General features: G+C 37.4%; 2 protein-coding genes across 6 annotated transcripts in view; one reads left to right on the forward strand and one right to left on the reverse strand.

Annotated features, from left to right (window-relative positions):
- Pdzd8 (PDZ domain containing 8) overlaps window positions 1-21,382 on the forward strand; it is a 138,441-nt gene that overhangs the window by 93,927 nt on the left and 23,132 nt on the right. For 2 of the 5 annotated variants that reach the window (XM_053773036.2, XM_053773039.2), the window contains exons 13-14: window positions 326-571; window positions 17,578-17,751. In XM_053773036.2, coding sequence (XP_053629011.1) covers window positions 326-571; window positions 17,578-17,751 — 420 coding nt within the window. The other 3 variants (XM_053773040.2, XM_070083206.1, XM_053773037.2) reach the window with 3 other exon arrangements.
- The window catches only part of Ppt2 (palmitoyl-protein thioesterase 2), a 529,716-nt gene that overhangs the window by 83,351 nt on the left and 424,983 nt on the right, over window positions 1-21,382 (reverse strand). The gene's annotated exons all lie outside the window — the stretch shown is intronic.

Here is a 21,382-nt window from a genome sequence, read left to right on the forward strand (position 1 = left end):
GCAAAAACTAGGACGTTTTATTGGAAACATTTTAGTTCTGCTACCTTAGTCACTCCAAATATACAGATGGGTAGGAAGATTATATAACCAGGAAAGCAACTGAGTCACTGTGAGATTTCAATCACTAAATCTCACTGCCATTCAGGTGTTTTCCTGAGTATATAATCTCATTACTCCATTTTATCAAGTGTATGACCAGACATTAAACATTCATATTGAGCCTTTATCTGGCCAGATTTTTTGTCTATTGCAGCAGATGTCCACTTTTTTGGGAGGTCCATTTTATTAGACATTTACTCTAACTGGTTTTTCTGTTTACTTTTAGATCTGGTTGAAAGATGCTTACCAGTGTGGAGAGTGTGGTATAATTTGTCATAAGAAATGTATGGTAAAATGTGAACAAGAAACTGTTTGTGATGCTGGCGGACTTCGATATAGAGATTCTTCAAGAAGTGATCCCCGAGATGGCCGGGACAACAAAGAAATGCCACCAGAAATTATAACAACAGCTGCAGTGGGTACATGGGGAGAAAATGGCAGCCCAGGAAATACTCCGCCTGTGTCACCCCAGGTAAGTAATTCTCATTACAGTACCTAATATGTTGAATGAGCTTTCATTTCATAGTTGTTAAATGCCTACAGTCATTGTTTCTAGTAAAATTCCAACTTAAGGAATTTGTCCTTTAAGTATCTTAGTGTCATTGATATTGAAAGATTTACTTTGACTACATTGCTGTAAATATTAGTCCATCTAATGAGAAATACACCTGTACCCCCTCCACCCCAAAAAAAATCTTTCACTTCTTGTCTGTATGATTTATGAGTTTGAGCTTTACTACATTTTTATTCTTTTATAATCATGTAAAGTAAATTTTCTCATTGGTGTCTTAATAGTGAAGTATGTAGTACTGTCTTTAGATTTAACCAGTTTGTTTTCTTTCATGAAAACTCAAATGCAGATAGTTTATGTAATGTATATGTTATCATAAGTGTTTGTTGATTAAAATATTCTGTATATTACTTGAATTATAACTAAAATTGTATATTCATGTGTTAGTAAATTAGAAAAACTCTTATCTGAGTAATAAATGTTTCATTTTGGTTATTTTTATGTTAAAAACATTGGATTTATGAAGGATGAGGTTAATCATAGAATTGATGAGGGAAAAAAGGTGAGTGGTACATTGAGGTATATGTGGAGTCAAAAAACATTATCTATGGAGGCAAAGAAGGGAATGTATGAAAGTATAGTAGTACCAACACTCTTATATGGGTGTGAAGCTTGGGTGGTAAATGCAGCAGCGAGGAGGCGGTTGGAGGCAGTGGAGATGTCCTGTCTAAGGGCAATGTGTGGTGTAAATATTATGCAGAAAATTTGGAGTGTGGAAATTAGGAAAAGGTGTGGAGTTAATAAAAGTATTAGTCAGAGGGCAGAAGAGGGGTTGTTGAGGTGGTTTGGTCATTTAGATAGAATGGATCAAAGTAGAATGACATGGAAAGCATATAAATCTGTAGGGGAAGGAAGGCTAGGTAGGGGTCGTCCTCGAAAGGGTTGGAGAGAGGGGGTAAAGGAGGTTTTGTGGGCAAGGGGCTTGGACTTCCAGCAAGCGTGTGTGAGCGTGTTAGATAGGAGTGAATGGAGACGAATGGTACTTGGGACCTGACGATCTGTTGGAGTGTGAGCAGGGTAATATTTAGTGAAGGGATTCAGGGAAACCAGTTATTTTCATATAGTCGGACTTGAGTCCTGGAAATGGGAAGTACAATGCCTGCACTTTAAAGGAGGGGTTTGGGATATTGGCAGTTTGGAGGGATATGTATCTTTATATGTATATGCTTCTAAACTGTTGTATTCTGAGCACCTCTGCAAAAACAGTGATTATGTGTGAGTGTGGTGAAAGTGTTGAATGATGATGAAAGCATTTTCTTTTTGGGGATTTTCTTTCTTTATTGGGTCACCCTGCCTCGGTGGGAGACGGTCGACTTGTTGAAAAAAAACAAAAAAAATTGCTCATCATGTTAAGTTAGATAATGTAATCCACAAACTCCTATTATTTTTACACCATAACCATGTCATTGGAGTATAAGTGATACACAAGATTTGTGGAAGATACTGTAATATTTAAAGTAATTTATTTTTTTGTATAACAAAATTTGAGTGAAACTATTACAATTGTATTCTTACATTCAACATAGTGAAAAGATTTGAACTTGTATACTTTATTTCTTGTAAACTTTGTATCCATTGGGTTTTGCCTTATAAAAGTGTGTCATTAATGATATTACATCTTAACTCTCTCTTCTCCATGTCAGATACAGTACACTGTGCATAGTCTGTGATCAGTTTCTTCATGATTTTTTTTTTTCTGGAATTCTTTTTTTTATGACACCTAGGTTATCCTATGTGAATCATGCAAATCTGAGTAGAAATAAGCAGGGGAGGGGAAGAAATTAATACTGTACTAGATTAAGTAAGTAAGTTTATTCAGGTATACACAAATACAGTTACATAGAATTATTATACATAACAGCAAAAAAGTCAGACAGAGTGACTTATTTCCATTGGGGTCCTTTTACCTTATTATTATAATATAAAGGTTATAATATTTTCTTATTATTCTATAATGAAGATAACATCTTATTATCATACTAAAAGACTATCTACTACACGAGGGTCATTAAGACTATCTACAATACGAGGGTCATTACTAGGAATAAGGTAAAATTTACACATATGTTAGCTAAAAAATAGAAAATCATTCCCCTCCCTTTCTGTAGCTACATTCATCAGACACCTTTTGACACTCTTCTTGAACTGGTTCATGCTATGACTGGCTTTGACATGTGCGGGTAGTCTGTTTCATTCCTTTATTGCTGTACAATAAAAGGTGTTTGAAGCCTGGCCAATGACTGTGGGTACTACAAAGTTGTGCTCTCTCCCCCTAGTACTATGATTGCTTTGGTTCCCAACCTTGACAAAATTGACAGCAAGATATTCTGGACACTGTGAGCAATTTTATAAACATGATTTTGCTTCAGTTGTTTTACTCTGTCTTCAACATTCAGCATATCGAACTGCTGTAATTCATCCTGGCCTACATGTTTTCTTGGTCCCAGCCCCAGGATGAATCTTACGATTTTGTTTTGGGTGATTTGCAGTCTATCTTTCAGTTTTTTTGCCAAGGCAGAGTACCATGAAGAGCAAGCGTAATCCATATGGCATTGTATAAGGGCTAGACTAGGGTCATGCGAGCCTCAGTAGGTAGACACTGTGCTTGTCTATACAGGAACTTCAGTCTGGCATTCGCTTTCTTTACTACACTGTTCCCTATCAATTCTCCTGACTTAGAGCATGCTTTGCTGCATCACTCACTTGCATCTAACACCCTAAAAAAATGGAATTCTGGCAAAAAAAATAAAAGGGAAAAATGACATCTCTGTTCTCTTACTACCAGCTTATATGCTAACTTAACAGTATTATTTTCATAGGAACTCTCATCTTTGGATTTTTCTTCTTTTCCCATTTCCTTTATAAGTTTTTTATTTATTGCATTTCATCATATTACTCAGCCTATTGGTATGGCACTGTGAATGATGTGCAAGTTGCTCAGTCAGGTTAACACTGTTGAATCCGGCTAGGAACTGGATGGGTGATCACATTGACACAGCTTCACCTATGACTAAGGGAGGACCTGAATAAGCCTCAGGCTTCCTGTCTCCAAGAGTGTGGAAGAAGGTAATATTTGCATTATTAATCCAGAGGTAATCCAAGAAATCTAAGCAGTATAGCATATTTTCTAAGTGACACTTCTCCAGGATATGACCCATAATAGCTGACTTATTCCTAGGTGCTTCTTTATTGGTAAGTGAACATGCATAGCAGTGATATGGAGATTCACTTTTACTTCTCTCCCCACCGGAATGTAACTCGGGTCCTGTTGGCTGCATGGTGACTGTTCTACCACTGAGCTACAAGTTACTATAACTACTAGTGTAACTTAATGCAAACTTCTCACGTCTTATTTCCTCAGCCATATAAATTTATAAATTTAATTTGGGATTTCTTTCAGTTTTTCCTGAGGTAGCTACTTTAAGAGCTGCTACTGCTGCTCTTTTTTTTTTCTGCATCAACCACCTCCCGTCTAGGTAGGACAAACCAAAGAAGATAACAGCTAAGGGTATTTAACCCTTTGAGGGTCCAGAGGCCAAATCTCAGAGTGACAGCCAGGGTCCAAGAATTTTAAAAAAAAATTTTTTGTTATTTTTTCTTACGAAATGCTAGAGAATCTTTTTCTGACGGCAATAAAACAAAAATTGTGAAATTTGATGGAAATTTGATGAAATTATGCTCTTGCGAATTTTGTTGCATCAGCGATATTTATGCACCAGCCAACTGTTTCAACTGCCCAGTAAAGTGATTGGAAATTGATAATTTGGCCAATAAGTTAAAAATATTCCAATTTCAAAATAGGGTCCAGAATAAACAATACAGGCATTCCTGGCACTAACATTTCCTCTGTTCATTAGTTTTGTTTTAAGACTTTACAAACGAATTTCATTTTGATTTTTTATTCACATAAAGAATTTTTATTCACACCAAAAAATAGAAGATTTACTGTTATGCAATATTGTAATAATTTTATAAATAATATTTTATAAATAATAATATCGTGGATGTAGTGCGGATGACAAGAAACAGATGATTGCTGATGTTATGAATGAAAAGAAGTTGGATGTCCTGGCCCTAAGCGAAACAAAGCTGAAGGGGGTAGGGGAGTTTCGGTGGGGGGAAATAAATGGGATTAAATCTGGAGTATCTGAGAGAGTTAGAGCAAAGGAAGGGGTACCAGTAATGTTGAAGGATAAGTTATGGAAGGAGAAAAGAGAATATGAATGTGTAAATTCAAGAATTATGTGGATTAAAGTAGTGGATAAAGTGGATAGGTAGTAGGTTGGTAGACAGCAACCACCCAGGGAAGTACTACCGTCCTGCCAGATGACTGTGAAACAGAAACCTGTAACTGTTTTGCATGATGGTAGGATTGCTGGTTTCTTTTTCTGTCTCATAAACACGCTAGATAACAGGGATATCTTGCTACTCCTACTTACACTTTGGTCACACTTCACAGACACGCACATGCATATATATATATACATACATCTAGGTTTTTCTCCTTTTTCTAAATAGCTCTTGTTCCTCTTTATTTCTTCTATTGTCCATGGGGAAGTGGAAAAGAATCTTTCCTCCGTAAGCCATGCGTGTCGTATGAGGCGACTAAAATGCCGGGAGCAATGGGCTAGTAACCCCTTCTCCTGTAGACATTTACTAAAAAAGAGAAGAAGAAAAACTTTATAAAACTGGGATGCTTAAATGTGCGTGGATGTAGTGCGGATGACAAGAAACAGATGATTGCTGATGTTATGAATGAAAAGAAGTTGGATGTCCTGGCCCTAAGCGAAACAAAGCTGAAGGGGGTAGGGGAGTTTCGGTGGGGGGAAATAAATGGGATTAAATCTGGAGTATCTGAGAGAGTTAGAGCAAAGGAAGGGGTAGCAGTAATGTTGAATGATCAGTTATGGAAGGAGAAAAGAGAATATGAATGTGTAAATTCAAGAATTATGTGGATTAAAGTAAAGGTTGGATGCGAGAAGTGGGTCATAATAAGCGTGTATGCACCTGGAGAAGAGAGGAATGCAGAGGAAAGAGAGAGATTTTGGGAGATGTTAAGTGAATGTATAGGAGCCTTTGAACCAAGTGAGAGAGTAATTGCAGTAGGGGACCTGAATGCTAAAGTAGGAGAAACTTTTAGAGAGGGTGTGGTAGGTAAGTTTGGGGTGCCAGGTGTAAATGATAATGGGAGCCCTTTGATTGAACTTTGTATAGAAAGGGGTTTAGTTATAGGTAATACATATTTTAAGAAAAAGAGGATAAATAAGTATACAAGATATGATGTAGTGCGAAATGACAGTAGTTTGTTGGATTATGTATTGGTAGATAAAAGACTGTTGAGTAGACTTCAGGATGTACATGTTTATAGAGGGGCCACAGATATATCAGATCACTTTCTAGTTGTAGCTACACTGAGAGTAAAAGGTAGATGGGATACAAGGAGAATAGAAGCATCAGGGAAGAGAGAGTTGAAGGTTTATAAACTAAAAGAGGAGGCAGTTAGGGTAAGATATAAACAGCTATTGGAGGATAGATGGGCTAATGAGAGCATAGGCAATGGGGTCAAAGAGGTATGGGGTAGGTTTAAAAATGTAGTGTTAGAGTGTTCAGCAGAAGTTTGTGGTTACAGGAAAGTGGGTGCGGGAGGGAAGAGGAGCGATTGGTGGAATGATGATGTGAAGAGAGTAGTAAGGGAGAAAAAGTTAGCATATGAGAAGTTTTTACAAAGTAGAAGTGATGCAAGGAGGGAAGAGGATATGGAGAAAAAGAGAGAGGTTAAGAGAGTGGTGAAGCAATGTAAAAAGAGAGCAAATGAGAGAGTGGGTGAGATGTTATCAACAAATTTTGTTGAAAATAAGAAAAAGTTTTGGAGTGAGATTAATAAGTTAAGAAAGCCTAGAGAACAAATGGATTTGTCAGTTAAAAATAGGAGAGGAGAGTTATTAACCCTTTGAGGGTCGACAGGCCCTCTCCGAAACTCGTTCTCAGGGTCGGCCAAATTTAAAAAAAAAAAAATTATTTTCTCTTATGAAAAGATAGAGAATCTTTTCCCGATCATAAAGACACCAAAAGCTTGAAATTTGATAGAAAACTTATGGAATTATGCTCTCGCAAAGTTAGCGGTCTCGGCAATGTTTACGCATCGGCGATTTTGCGCACTTTGAGCCCCATTTTCGGCCAATTTCACTGTACTAGTCGACAAAAAACATGAATATTTCGCTAGAACTCCATTTTTTTTTCGAATGGGTGCAAGAAACTACCCATTTATGAAATTCAACTATCCAGTACAGTGGTCAGAATTTAGCAATTTTGCCAATTTCACACAAATTTCAAAAGATGCCAATTTCCGAATAGGGTCCAGAATAAACAAGAAAGACATTCCTGGCACTAAAATGACATTTCCTCTAGTCATTAGTCACGTCTCAAGGCCCCTCTTATATTCTTTTGCTTTCCACTTTGAATTTTTATTTTCACAAAAAATATAAGATATACTGTTATGCAGACTACTGCATTAGTGTAAAAAATGGTATAAATATTATTGGTGCACTTGTGAAAGAATATTAGACTCACCAGTTGACGTGTATTGCACGCTTGGCACGATTTGTTTACTTTTGAAGTTTGGTAAAAATCGAACATTTCTGCTACTTTGAGCTCAATTTCAAGGCACCTTTCATTGTAAAACCAGGCAAAATCATCTCAATTTCTGTAATATGTCTTCCATTCTATAAAATGAGACCAAGAAAACTAGAATACAACAATAAATACCATAGGAAAATACACTGCAAAGTCGTTGATTTATTAAAAAAAAATGGTCAAAGTTTTTTTTTTTCTCATTATGCACTGTGTGCTGCAGGATTTTTTTCAGACTGTGCACACTGACCACATAGACCCATTCTTTCATATGAAGGCCTACCAGCTTTCTCCCACTAGATTTGAGGCCGCTAGAATTTACGAGTACTAGTACGTCAAAAACCCCTACGCGTAAGACGTACTAGTACGACCAAAACCCTCAAAGGGTTAAATGGAGAGTTAGAGGTATTGGGAAGATGGAGGGAATATTTTGAGGAATTGTTAAATGTTGATGAAGATAGGGAAGCTGTGATTTCGTGTATAGGGCAGGGAGTAACAACATCTTGTAGGAGTGAGGAAGAGCCAGTTGTGAATGTGGGGGAAGTTCGTGAGGCAGTAGGTAAAATAAAAGGGGGTAAGGCAGCCGGGATTGATGGGATAAAGATAGAAATGTTAAAAGCAGGTGGGGATATAGTTTTGGAGTGGTTGGTGCAATTATTTAATAAATGTATGGAAGAGGGTAAGGTACCTAGGGATTGGGAGAGAGCATGCATAGTTCCTTTGTATAAAGGCAAAGGGGATAAAAGAGAGTGCAAAAATTATAGGGGGATAAGTCTGTTGAGTATACCTGGCAAAGTGTATGGTAGAGTTATTATTGAAAGAATTAAGAGTAAGACGGAGAATAGGATAGCAGATGAACAAGGAGGCTTTAGGAAAGGTAGGGGGTGTGTGGACCAGGTGTTTACAGTGAAACATATAAGTGAACAGTATTTAGATAAGGCTAAAGAGGTCTTTGTGGCATTTATGGATTTGGAAAAGGCGTATGACAGGGTGGATAGGGGGGCAATGTGGCAGATGTTGCAGGTGTATGGTGTAGGAGGTAGGTTACTGAAAGCAGTGAAGAGTTTTTACGAGGATAGTGAGGCTCAAGTTAGAGTATGTAGGAAAGAGGGAAATTATTTCCCAGTAAAAGTAGGCCTTAGACAAGGATGTGTGATGTCACCGTGGTTGTTTAATATATTTATAGATGGGGTTGTAAGAGAAGTAAATGCGAGGGTCTTGGCAAGAGGCGTGGAGTTAAAAGATAAAGAATCACACACAAAGTGGGAGTTGTCACAGTTGCTCTTTGCTGATGACACTGTGCTCTTGGGAGATTCTGAAGAGAAGTTGCAGAGATTGGTGGATGAATTTGGTAGGGTGTGCAAAAGAAGAAAATTGAAAGTGAATACAGGAAAGAGTAAGGTTATGAGGATAACAAAAAGATTAGGTGATGAAAGACTGGATATCAGATTGGAGGGAGAGAGTATGGAGGAGGTGAATGTATTCAGATATTTGGGAGTGGACGTGTCAGCGGATGGGTCTATGAAAGATGAGGTGAATCATAGAATTGATGAGGGGAAAAGGGTGAGTGGTGCACTTAGGAGTCTGTGGAGACAAAGAACTTTGTCCTTGGAGGCAAAGAGGGGAATGTATGAGAGTATAGTTTTACCAACGCTCTTATATGGGTGTGAAGCATTTGTGATGAATGTTGCAGCGAGGAGAAGGCTGGAGGCAGTGGAGATGTCATGTCTGAGGGCAATGTGTGGTGTGAATATAATGCAGAGAATTCGCAGTTTGGAAGTTAGGAGGAGGTGCGGGATTACCAAAACTGTTGTCCAGAGGGCTGAGGAAGGGTTGTTGAGGTGGTTCGGACATGTGGAGAGAATGGAGCGAAACAGAATAACTTCAAGAGTGTATCAGTCTGTAGTGGAAGGAAGGCGGGGTAGGGGTCGGCCTAGGAAAGGTTGGAGAGAGGGGGTAAAGGAGGTTTTGTGTGCGAGGGGCTTGGACTTCCAGCAGGCATGCGTGAGCGTGTTTGATAGGAGTGAATGGAGACGAATGGTTTTTAATACTTGACGTGCTGTTGGAGTGTGAGCAAAGTAACATTTATGAAGGGGTTCAGGGAAACCAGCAGGCCAGACTTGAGTCCTGGAGATGGGAAGTACAGTGCCTGCACTCTGAAGGAGGGGTGTTAATGTTGCAGTTTAAAAACTGTAGTGTAAAGCACCCTTCTGGCAAGACAGTGATGGAGTGAATGATGGGGAAAGTTTTTCTTTTTCGCGCCACCCTGCCTTGGTGGAAATCGGCCAGTGTGATAATAAAAAATAATAATAAAGTAAAGGTTGGATGCGAAAAGTGGGTCATAATAAGCGTGTATGCACCTGGAGAAGAGAGGAATGTAGTGGAGAGAGAGAGATTTTGGGAGATGTTAAGTGAATGTATAGGAGCCTTTGAACCAAGTGAGAGAGTAATTATGGTAGGGGATCTGAATGCTAAAGTAGGAGAAACTTTTAGAGAGGGTGTGGTAGGTAAGTTTGGGGTGCCAGGTGTAAATGATAATGGGAGCCCTTTGATTGAACTTTGTATAGAAAGGGGTTTAGTTATAGGTAATACATATTTTAAGAAAAAGAGGATAAATAAGTATACAAGATATGATGTGGGGCAAAATGACAGTAGTTTGTTGGATTATGTATTGGTAGATAAAAGTCTGTTGAGTGGACATCAGGATGTACATGTTTATAGAGGGGCCACAGATATATCAGATCACTTTCTAGTTGTAGCTACACTGAGAGTAAAAGGTAGATGGGGTACAAGGAGAATAGAAGCATCAGGAAAGAGAGAAGTGAAGGTTTATAAACTAAAAGAGGAGGGAGTTAGGGTAAGATATAAACAGCTATTGGAGGATAGATGGGCTAATGAGAGCATAGGCAATGGGGTCGAAGAGGTATGGGGTAGGTTTAAAAATGTAGTGTTAGAGTGTTCAGCAGAAGTTTGTTGTTTATTGTTAAGTCGGTGCGGGAGGAAAGAGGAGCGATTGGTGGAATGATGATGTAAAGAGAGTAGTAAGGGAGAAAAAGTTAGCATATGAGAAGTTTTTACAAAGTAGAAGTGGTGCAAGGAGGGAAGAGTATATGGAGAAAAAGAGAGAGGTTAAGAGAGTGGTGAAGCAATGTAAAAAGAGAGCAAATGAGAGAGTGGGTGAGATGTTATCAACAAATTTTGTTGAAAATAAGAAAAAGTTTTGGAGTGAGATTAACAAGTTAAGGAAGCCTAGAGAACAAATGAATTTGTCAGTTAAAAATAGGAGAGGAGAGTTATTAAATGGAGAGTTAGAGGTACAGTGGACCCCCGGTTAACGATATTTTTTCACTCCAGAAGTATGTTCAGGTGCCAGTACTGACCGAATTTGTTCCCATAAGAAATATTGTGAAGTAGATTAGTCCATTTCAGACCCCCAAACATATACGTACAAACGCACTTACATAAATACACTTACATAATTGGTCACATTCGGAGGTAATCGTTATGCGGGGGTCCACTGTATTGGGAAGATGGAGGGAATATTTTTGAGGAATTGTTAAATGTTGATGAAGATAGGGAAGCTGTGATTTCGTGTATAGGGCAAGGAATAATAACATCTTGTAGGAGTGAGGAAGAGCCAGTTGTGAGTGTGGGAGAAGTTCATGAGGCAGTAGGTAGAATGAAAGGGGGTAAGGCAGCCGGGATTGATGGAATAAAGATAGAAATGTTAAACGCAGGTGGGGATATAGTTTTGGAGTGGTTGGTGCAATTATTTAATAAATGTATGGAAGAGGGTAACGTACCTAGGGATTGGCAGAGAGCGTGCATAGTTCCTTTGTATAAAGGCAAAGGGGACAAAAGAGAGTGCAAAAATTATAGGGGGGATAAGTCTGTTGAGTATACCTGGTAAAGTGTATGGTAGAGTTATTATTGAAAGAATTAAGAGTAAGACGGAGAATAGGATAGCAGATGAACAAGGAGGCTTTAGGAAAGGTAGGGGGTGTGTGGACCAGGTGTTTACAGTGAAACATATAAGTGAACAGTATTTAGATAAGGCTAAAGAGGTCTTTGTGGCATTTATGGATTTGGAAAAGGCATATGACAGGGTGGATAGGGGGGCAATGTGGCAGATGTTGCAGGTGTATGGTGTAGGAGGTAGGTTACTGAAAGCAGTGAAGAGTTTTTACGAGGATATTGAGGCTCAAGTTAGAGTATGTAGGAAAGAGGGAAATTATTTCCCAGTAAAAGTAGGCCTTAGACAAGGATGTGTGATGTCACCATGGTTGTTTAATATATTTATAGATGGGGTTGTAAGAGAAGTAAATGCGAGGGTCTTGGCAAGAGGCGTGGAGTTAAAAGATAAAGAATCACACATAAAGTGGGAGTTGTCACAGTTGCTCTTTGCTGATGACACTGTGCTCTTGGGAGATTCTGAAGAGAAGTTGCAGAGATTGGTGGATGAATTTGGTAGGGTGTAGAAAAGAAGAAAATTGAAAGTGAATACAAGAAAGAGTAAGGTTATGAAGGTAACAAAAAGATTAGGTGATGAAAGATTGGATATCAGATTGGAGGGAGAGAGTATGGAGGAGGTGAATGTATTCAGATATTTGGGAGTGGACATGTCAGCAGATGGGTCTATGAAAGATGAGGTGAATCATAGAATTGATGAGGGGAAAAGGGTGAGTGGTGCACTTAGGAGTCTGTGGAGACAAAGAACTTTGTCCTTGGAGGCAAAGAGGGGAATGTATGAGAGTATAGTTTTACCAACTCTCTTATATGGGTGTGAAGCATGGGTGATGAATGTTGCAGCGAGGAGAAGGCTGGAGGCAGTGGAGATGTCATGTCTGAGGGCAATGTGTGGTGTGAATATAATACAGAGAATTCGTAGTTTGGAAGTTAGGAGGAGGTGCGGGATTACCAAAACTGTTGTCCAGAGGGCTGAGGAAGGGTTGTTGAGGTGGTTCGGACATGTAGAGAGAATGGAGCAAAACAGAGTGACTTCAAGAGTGTATCAGTCTGTAGTGGAAGGAAGGCGGGGTAGGGGTCGGCCTAGGAAAGGTTGGAGGGAGGGGGTAAAGGAGGTTTTGTGTGCGAGGGGCTTGGACTTCCAGCAGGCATGCGTGAGCGTGTTTGATAGGAGTGAATGGAGACAAATGGTTTTTAATACTTGACGTGCTGTTGGAGTGTGAGCAAAGTAACATTTATGAAGGGGTTCAGGGAAACCAGCAGGCCGGACTTGAGTCCTGGAGATGGGAAGTACAGTGCCTGCACTCTGAAGGAGGGGTGTTAATGTTGCAGTTTCAAAACTGTAGTGTAAAGCACCCTTCCGGCAAGACAGTGATGGAGTAAATGATGGTGAAAGTTTTTCTTTCTCGGGCCACCCTGCCTTGGTGGGAATCGGCCAGTGTGATAATAAAAAAATAATAATAATAATAATATCAGCACATTCGTGAACACATATTAGACCCACCAGCTGACGTTTATTAGACGCGTGACATCATTTGTTTACTCTTAAACGTCGGCAAAAATTGAACATTTCCTCCTCTTTAAGTAATTTTCACTGCTAGAACCAATTAAAATCATCTCTATTTCTGTAATATATCTTCCATTCGATCAAATGAGACCAAGAAATCGCAAATACAACTGTAAAAAAACATGCAAAAAACAATACAAAGTCGCTGTTTTAATCCAAAACTAAGATTGCAGTTTTATTTCTCATTATGCACTGCATGCTGTAGTATTTGTTTTATGTGGTGCACACTTACCACATAGATGTATTCTTTCATATCTAGACTCAGATATACCGCTTACAGCTTATCTGAGTGAGCTGAGCTCAAGTCGTAGTTCTACAGCTTGGACCCAGGTTTCAAAGCCGTAGAACTATGGGACGGACCCTCAAAGGGTTAATTAAACAGTTTGTGTAATCTTTGCAGCATATCAACTTATTGTTTTTAAAATCAACATTTGCATCCTTTTCTCTGTCTACATAACTTAGATAACCTCTCCACTATTGCCCTGCTCTTCCTACATCTTTTGTTTTTGTCTTTTTTATTATGAAATTTCAACACCATGATTTTTTCTTTCAGATTCGTCTTTGCAAAGGATGGTTTTGCCGTCTCCTTGTTTTTCTTTCCCTTGGTTAATTCCTGTTTTGAGGAAAAAGGAAACAGATTTGAAGCATCAGAGTTTTCCCTGCTTAGTTGCAGCTCAGTCTGATTTGAGGTGAACAATCTTCTTCATAATTCTTTTGAATTATGCTCTGAGATTAGATTAGCCATTAAATCTTTTGACTGTGTATTGGTGTGACAAAAAAGTGAAGCTTCCCATATTCCTTTCTAGTGCATATGTACAATTGTACATAGACCATATTTATATTTTAATCTCATTTGCTTCTAGTCAAAACTTTCTTCTGCCCTTTTTTGTAAAAGAATTAATCAGCCTGTTTGAAAAACATATCTCATATGCTTCAAATCTAACCTGCTTTTCTATTAAAAATTTTATTACTCTATGTATTTTCCATGAAATCCAATCCCAGAACCTTTAGCTAAGTTTATGGCTACCACAGAGGATTCATCTTTATTGACACCTCGCAGTGAATATTTTGCAGCAACAAAAGAGTTCACACATAGAATATTGGAATTGCAGGTTCATATATTTTCAGTTCAATTTGTTTTATATGGTAACATATTTTTTTCTTTCTTTCTTATAATGTCGTGAGCCTAGTCAATACTGGATGAGCAGTTGCTTGAACATAGCCTTACCCTTATCTAAGGGAAACATTAATAAACCAATGGCTTTCTGTCCTTGACACCATACCTTGCTGTAAAGGATGTATTCTTTTAGCAGAATCTGATTGGATTATCAACATATATTGATAAAGGTTCTGTACACATATATTTTACTAGGTTATGATTACATGATTGACATTGAAGAACTAACCAGAACAGATTTTTATATCTTATCAACAATGGCATAAACTTCATCATATTGCTGCTAAATCTAGTTGATATGACAGTACACAATGCTGTAAATACTATAGGGTTCTAAAGCTGCTTCACTCTACATTCCTTTCACTTAGCTCAGCCTTTTTATTTCAGGTTCTTTTGTTTGTAGTTTACAGTGCTGTGTTCACATTTAATTTTACAAGGAACAAATTTGGCAATTGCAGCACAGATCCTTGATTAGTGGCAAACTAATTTTTTTTATGATATACCACAGTTTGCAACATAAACTACCAGAACAAAAGTTTTCATTTATTCCGCCCCTCCCCTTCGCCTTGCTCTCTCTCTCTCTCACTCTCACTCTCTCACTCACTCATTCACTGTTTTTCATACTTTCTCTCATTTTACCTTCCCCAGTTTTCCCCTCCTTTCCTTTTCCCCCTTCTTCCCTCCTTCCTGTCTGCCCCTTCCCTGGGAACTCAGAGACTTGCTCACATGTGTTATTCATTGGGGTACAGGTTTTTATCTTGCAGATTTGTTCTTTAATGTATCCTTTATTAAGTGAATTTATATAAACAGAATTTATTGTGTAAGTTTTTTGGGTACACTGTAGAGGGTTGGCTAGGCACTCGGGCTCCAAATTAAAAAACTAATGATATGATTTTATTCAGAATACACATTCAGTACATTTCCCATACCCAACTTTTTCTTTTTCTGGACATTTTCTTACGATTGCCAGTATTAACCAGATTAACAGCAAGATTTAAAATAATATGGCTTCTTGGCACACAGTGTCTCCAAATTCAAAACAAAATTAGTTATGGAAAGAATTTAATGGTACTGCATTTGTTAATTCTAAATTCATGAGAGCCTCTTTGAACCTAACTCATGAATTTGGGATAGATTGTTCATAGCATTAAAATGACTGACAAAGCTGTGAGTGGTGATGGCAGATTATTTTGTAATATTATCCTGGAAATAAATGAAAAATGAAGCCATACACTGCAGAATTGTTCAATGTAAATACATCTAGGCTGTTTTAAAAGTGGATGCCATCAAGAACTTTAATTAGGTAAAAGGACACATGGGCAACTAATGTGACATTTTATTATGGCAAGGTTTCGCTCATGAGGAGCTTTGTCAAGCTGTTAGTAATGGCCTGACAAAGCTTCTGGAGAGCGAAATGTTACCACAGTAAAATGTCACATTAGTTGCATTTGTGTCCTTTTATCTAACATTTTGTCGGTAATTCTATCAACATTATTATAAGAACTTTAATTTTTGCTGAAGATAAGACTACTCCAGATTTTATGGCTGCCTAGAACTAGTCTTACACTTTTCTGTGTGACAGTGCAACTGGAGATTGTAAACAAAAGCCCATGTTAGCGTACTACTCTGAAAGACCAAGGACTGGAGGGAGCTCCTTCAAAAGCTCTCTCTGAATTCTCATACTCAGTTAAGAAGACTTGAGTAGCCATGAATGTTTCAAGACTGGTTTATTATGTTTCCTTCCCAGCTGTTGAAGCATAATGTACTAAGAAAAGTATTACTTGCTTGGTACAATATGACTCCTAATGGATAATTCCTCATGCCATCCCATTAACTTCAGTAAAAATCATCCAAACATTCCAAGGTTAAGCTTCTTCCCAAGAAGTGGTACACTCTGTAATCATTATTTAACTACATGTAAACCACACAACAACCAAATTCTGTAAATTCAACATTGTAATCTTTATAGAAAATAAACTTTGAATTTGAATTTGAAGAACACAATTTTGTTTATTCAGCCAAAGGACAAAGGTATTATATCTACATTTAAGGCTTATTATTTCATAGAAAATTTGCTTAGTATATTAGAGAAATTGATGATGAAGATAAGCCAATAATTAGGTAATTCTAGCAAGGATACATCACGAATTCTATTGAATTCTTAAAATCCATCAGAGGTGTCAAAGCATTTCATGTTCATTAAATGACCTCATTTCAGTCATTCTGAACGTGTATGGAGAAAACTAGTCTCATTGTATCAATGGCTTCTGTGGTTTGAAAGAGAGAATTCCAGATATTTACAAGAAGGTAATAGATTATGCTAAAGATGTTGGGTTTCAAGACATTAAGGAGGCTGATGTGGAGTTAATGCAGTTGGATACAGAAGATAATTCAAGTGAAGAGTTGATGCAACTTAAACAGAATACCACTGTTTTGGGAGGTGACTGGTTGTTGAAACTATACCAGCCCAATATGAATTCACTCTGCAGAAATTGTCAAAGAATATAAGCCACATAGAGGCAGATATAGCTGTCATTACAGAAAGTGATCAAAGCTGAGAATGTAATGATAGAATCATCAGCTTATTACATAATTTAATTCACAAACACAGGAAGCTGTAACAGAGAAAAAATAGGTGAGTTGTCATTGATGACATTTCTTATTTGTGTAATAAATTGATGTTTTTTCCATAAGAAAATGTTTCTTGCAAATTCTCTCATATGCTTCGTGAAGATCTACATGTCATGTAATCCCCAGTAGGATTCCTCCTCCTACAAATACTTACTCAGATAGAGGAAGTTTATGATCCTGTTCCTCTCTCCCCTCACCCAACTCCAATACCAAAACTCCATCATTATCACCATCACACCACATGTACTCGGAAGACTTACATTTGCCAAATATTGATTTATATTTTTCAGTATCAATTATTTACTGTTTGTTTTCATTTTATTTTTTCTGTAACTTGTATGACTATTTTTTGCTGAAATATGTGGTGGAAGTCTATAGGAAAACATATTTTGATAGATGAAAATTCATCTAATGAATGATTTACCAGGAATGCAATCCCCTCACTAAGCGGGGACTGTTTGTACTTGTACTTTCCTGTCTTTTGCTTGGTTCCTAGGTGTACTTTACTGCTTGTTTATACATATTGAGGCAACCTTCATTCCTTCCACATTTATATTATTTATTTAAAGCAAGTCACAGCTGCTTCACTTATATATTAGTCAGACCATTAGATAAAAAATCTTTCAACAGTATTTTCATTATTTTTACAGTTTCTATCACCTAAAACTATTAAATGCTATGGAAGATTCTTCATTTGCTATATTGATAATGAGTATAGTACACTGCATCAGATTATTTTTTTATTTTACTTTTTAATTAATAGAAAAGTGAAATATTACATAGAGTCTAAAAGCTATGAAAGCTAACTTATAAATGCATTTATTTATGTACACACACACACACACTATAATGTTTGGTTCCAGAAATTTTTTTTAGCCATAATAGTAAAAATTGCCATTGACACACGTTTTCCTCCCACATCTTGGCATTCCACAGACCCAACGCCGTACCCTCGGCAGCTTGCTTGCTCAGGTGGCGAGTGCCAGCAAGGGTAGTTTGAAGCGTGCCGGCTCAGCCCATAACCTGGCCCCCCCAAACCCATCCCCTGGTGGAACACACTCACGTTCACTTCCCCCTTCCCCTCCCCACTCACCCCAGCATAGTAGGAAGGTAGGAGTAGTTGTTCAATGGCTGTGATATGATTACTTCATCTTATATTAAACTTTTGATATATATATATATATATATATTTAAATACTGTACAATATAAAATATTTTTTTTTCAATTCTTACGTAGATTTTACAGATATGTGTAATGTAATATAAATGCTCATTTCACAGGCATTATTCTTTTTATTTTTTTAACTTATAGATCACAAATGTAGAGCAATAATGTTTTTTTCGTAAAATACTAATATATATGCTGCATAAATATGTATATGTGTACTCTCCCAACTGTATTTTTAATTACGAAGTTCCAGCTTTTGGGCTCTGCCTTTTACCATTAGTCTACTGGCTTGATGCCTTCTCATTGTTCCACCACTGTTTGCAAAAAGTTAACTAGCATCCCTTCATCTACACTTTTGTTTCCTCAGTTTACAACTGTGGCTTTGTGTTTTCTCTGTTGAAAGGATTAGGAAATATTTTTCTATGCTTTCATATTTTTTTATGATAATATCATCCTGTGTGGGCATCTTTAGCATATTTGGCCTTTCATTATAACTTGTATTTTTAGCTCTGAGAGTTAATTTTTAGGTCTTGAACCTTTTCTATTTTAGCCATGTGACTTTTCATACAGACACAATACAGATGCTGCATCTTTGAGTTTTCGTCTAATACATGTTGTAAGCAGCCTTTTTTTTTTTAAGTACTTCCTTATATAACTGCATTTCAATACTGTTTTTGTTTTGTTTTGTATCCTAATGAAACATACAAGTTCCTTACAGTTTTGTTTGCATAATTTCCTAGTGTCACTTTTTCATTAATACTAGTTCTAGATCTCTTTATCTGATACTTTAAATATTTTGTCACACAGTCTATTTTCTTTATATAGGCTTGTTTGCTTTCTTCCATTTCCTTCATTTGGCTTTATTTGCATTATATTTCTTTATCCATCTTTTACTTCATATGTCCAGTTTATCAAAATTGGGTTAAGCAGTAATCATTTTTATTTCAAATTTTATGTAAGATTTTTGTAGTATTTGCAGATATTCATATACAGTGGACCCCCGCATAACGATGGCATCACATAGCGATTATTTCGCATACCGCTTACTTTAATTGCAAAAATTTTGCCTCACATACCGCTTAAAAACCCGCTTACCGATTTTCTTCCGAGACGCGCTCACATGTTCCGCCGGTGGCATTGTTTACCAGCCAGCCTCCGCGGTAACATCCAAGCATACAATCGGAATATTTCGTATTATTACAGTGTTTTCGGTGCTGTTTCTGGAAAATAAGTGACCATGGGCCCCAAGAAAGCTTCTAGTGCCAACCCTGTGGTAAAAAGGGTGAGAATTAGCATGGAAATTAAGAAAGATTTTGAAGGGTTTGGGGCTAACCCTGAGAAGCCTATGCCAGTTGTGGAATCCATTGTGCCTACTTCAAAAATTAAGGAAATGTGTGCACAGTGGGTTGAACTGCAAACCTTTATGGATGAAAATCACCCTGACACAGCTGTTGCAAGCCGTGCTGGTGACTATTTCAATGACAATGTTGTGGCCCATTTTAGACAAATCGTAAAGGAACGGGAGGTACAGAGCTCTATGGACAGATTTGTTGTGCGACAGAGGTCCAGTGACTCTCAAGCTGGTCCTAGTGGCATTAAAAGAAGAAGGGAAGTAACCCCGGAAAAGGACTTGCTACCTCAAGTCCTAATGGAAGGGGATTCCCCTTCTAAACAGTAAGAAGATAATGCTCTCCCCTCCTCCCATCCCATCAATCATCACCAGATCTTCAATAAAAGTAAGTGTCATGTAAGTGTGCATGCCTTTTTCAGTTTGTGTGTATTAAAATTAACATTTCATGTGGTAAAAAAAAAATTTTTTCATACTTTTGGGTGTCTTGCACGGATTAATTTTATTTCCATTATTTCTTATGGGGAAAATTCATTCACATAACGATTATTTCGCATAACAATTACCCCTCTTGCACGGATTAAAATCGTTAACCGGGGGTCCACTGTAATTTGCTTTTCCTTCTACAACGATTGTATGATGAAATAATTACTGAAGACATTATACACAAGCATATCTGCTCTCGGGCTTCTAATGGGTAATTGCTGTATTAACTTTTTCAGGGGTTAAGGTGGTTTGGTCATTTACAGAGGATGGAGCAAAATAGGATGACTTGGAAGGTGTATAAATCTGTAGTGGAAGGAAGGTAGGGTAGATGTCATCCTAGGTAAGAGGGTAAAACAGGTTTTGTGTGCAAGGGGCTTGGATGTACAACAGGCACGTGAGACTGTGTTAGATAGGAATAGAGATAAAAGATAGAGTTTATTTCTTTGTTAAGGTTACAGTGTGTAATTACAGTTTTGGTTTGCTTAGTACGAAGAAAGCCACTATCATGCCAGGGCATTTCGGGCAGACTAATCATAGTACATAATAACTACTTAAATCTAGACAAGATAAGAGTGGTTAACTTGTATTAAAATCTTTATTTAACCCTTTCAGGGTCCAAGGCCCAAATCTGGAGTCACGCACCAGTGTCCAAGAATTTTCAAAAAAAAAATTTATTTTTTCTTACGAAATCGTAGAGAATCTTTTTGTGAAGGTAATAAAACAAAAAGTACGAAATTTGGTGGAAAATTGACGAAATTATGCTCTCGCGAATTTTGATGTGTCAGCGATATTTACGAATCAGCGATTTTGCCGACTTTGACTCCCATTTTAGGCCAATTACATTATTCCAATCAACCAAATTCTTAGCTATTTCACTAGTATTACTTCTATTCTATCGATTGAGCACAAGAAATCGCCAAGTCAACTGTTTCAACTACAAAATAAAGTGATCGGAAATTGTTAATTTGGCCAATTTAACACAAAGTTCAAAATATTCCAATTTCAAAATAGGGTCCAGAATGAACAATGTAGGCATTCCTGGCACTAAACTAACATTTCCTCTGTTCATTAGTTATGTTTTGAGGCTTTACAAATAAATTCCATTTTGATTTTTTATTCACATAATGAATTTTTATTCACACCAAAAAATAGAAGATTTACTGTTATGCAATACTGTAATAATTGTATAAATATCATCACCATATTTGTGAATGTATATTAGACCCACCAGCTGACGTGTATTAGACGTGTGAGGTCGTTTGTTTACTCTTGAATATCGGCAAAAATTTAACATTTCCGCTACTTTGAGCTCAGTTTCAAGCCATTTCCAATGCTAAAACCAATCAAAATCATCACTATTTCTGTAATATGTCTTCCATTCTATCAAATGAGACCAAGAAATCGCAAATACAACTATAAAAAGCATACGAAAAAACACTGCAAAGTTGCTGTTTTAATCGAAAAATCATGATTTCATTTTTTTTCTCTCATTATACACAGTGTGCTGCAGGATCTGTTTTATGTGGTGCACACATACCACATAGATGTATTCTCTCATATCTAGGCCCAAATGTACCACTCACAGTTTATCAGAGTGAGCTGAGCTCATGGCGTAGATCTACGGTTTGGACCCTGAACGTAAAGCCGTAGATCTACGGGACGGACCCTGAAAGGATTAACCTTAATACTAATTTGAGTGGGAGAGGCACTGTCAAGAAATTTTAATGAAAATAAGAAAA

Source organism: Cherax quadricarinatus, chromosome 9, assembly GCF_038502225.1.
Source record: "Cherax quadricarinatus isolate ZL_2023a chromosome 9, ASM3850222v1, whole genome shotgun sequence".
Classification (NCBI taxonomy): Eukaryota; Metazoa; Arthropoda; class Malacostraca; order Decapoda; family Parastacidae; genus Cherax; species Cherax quadricarinatus.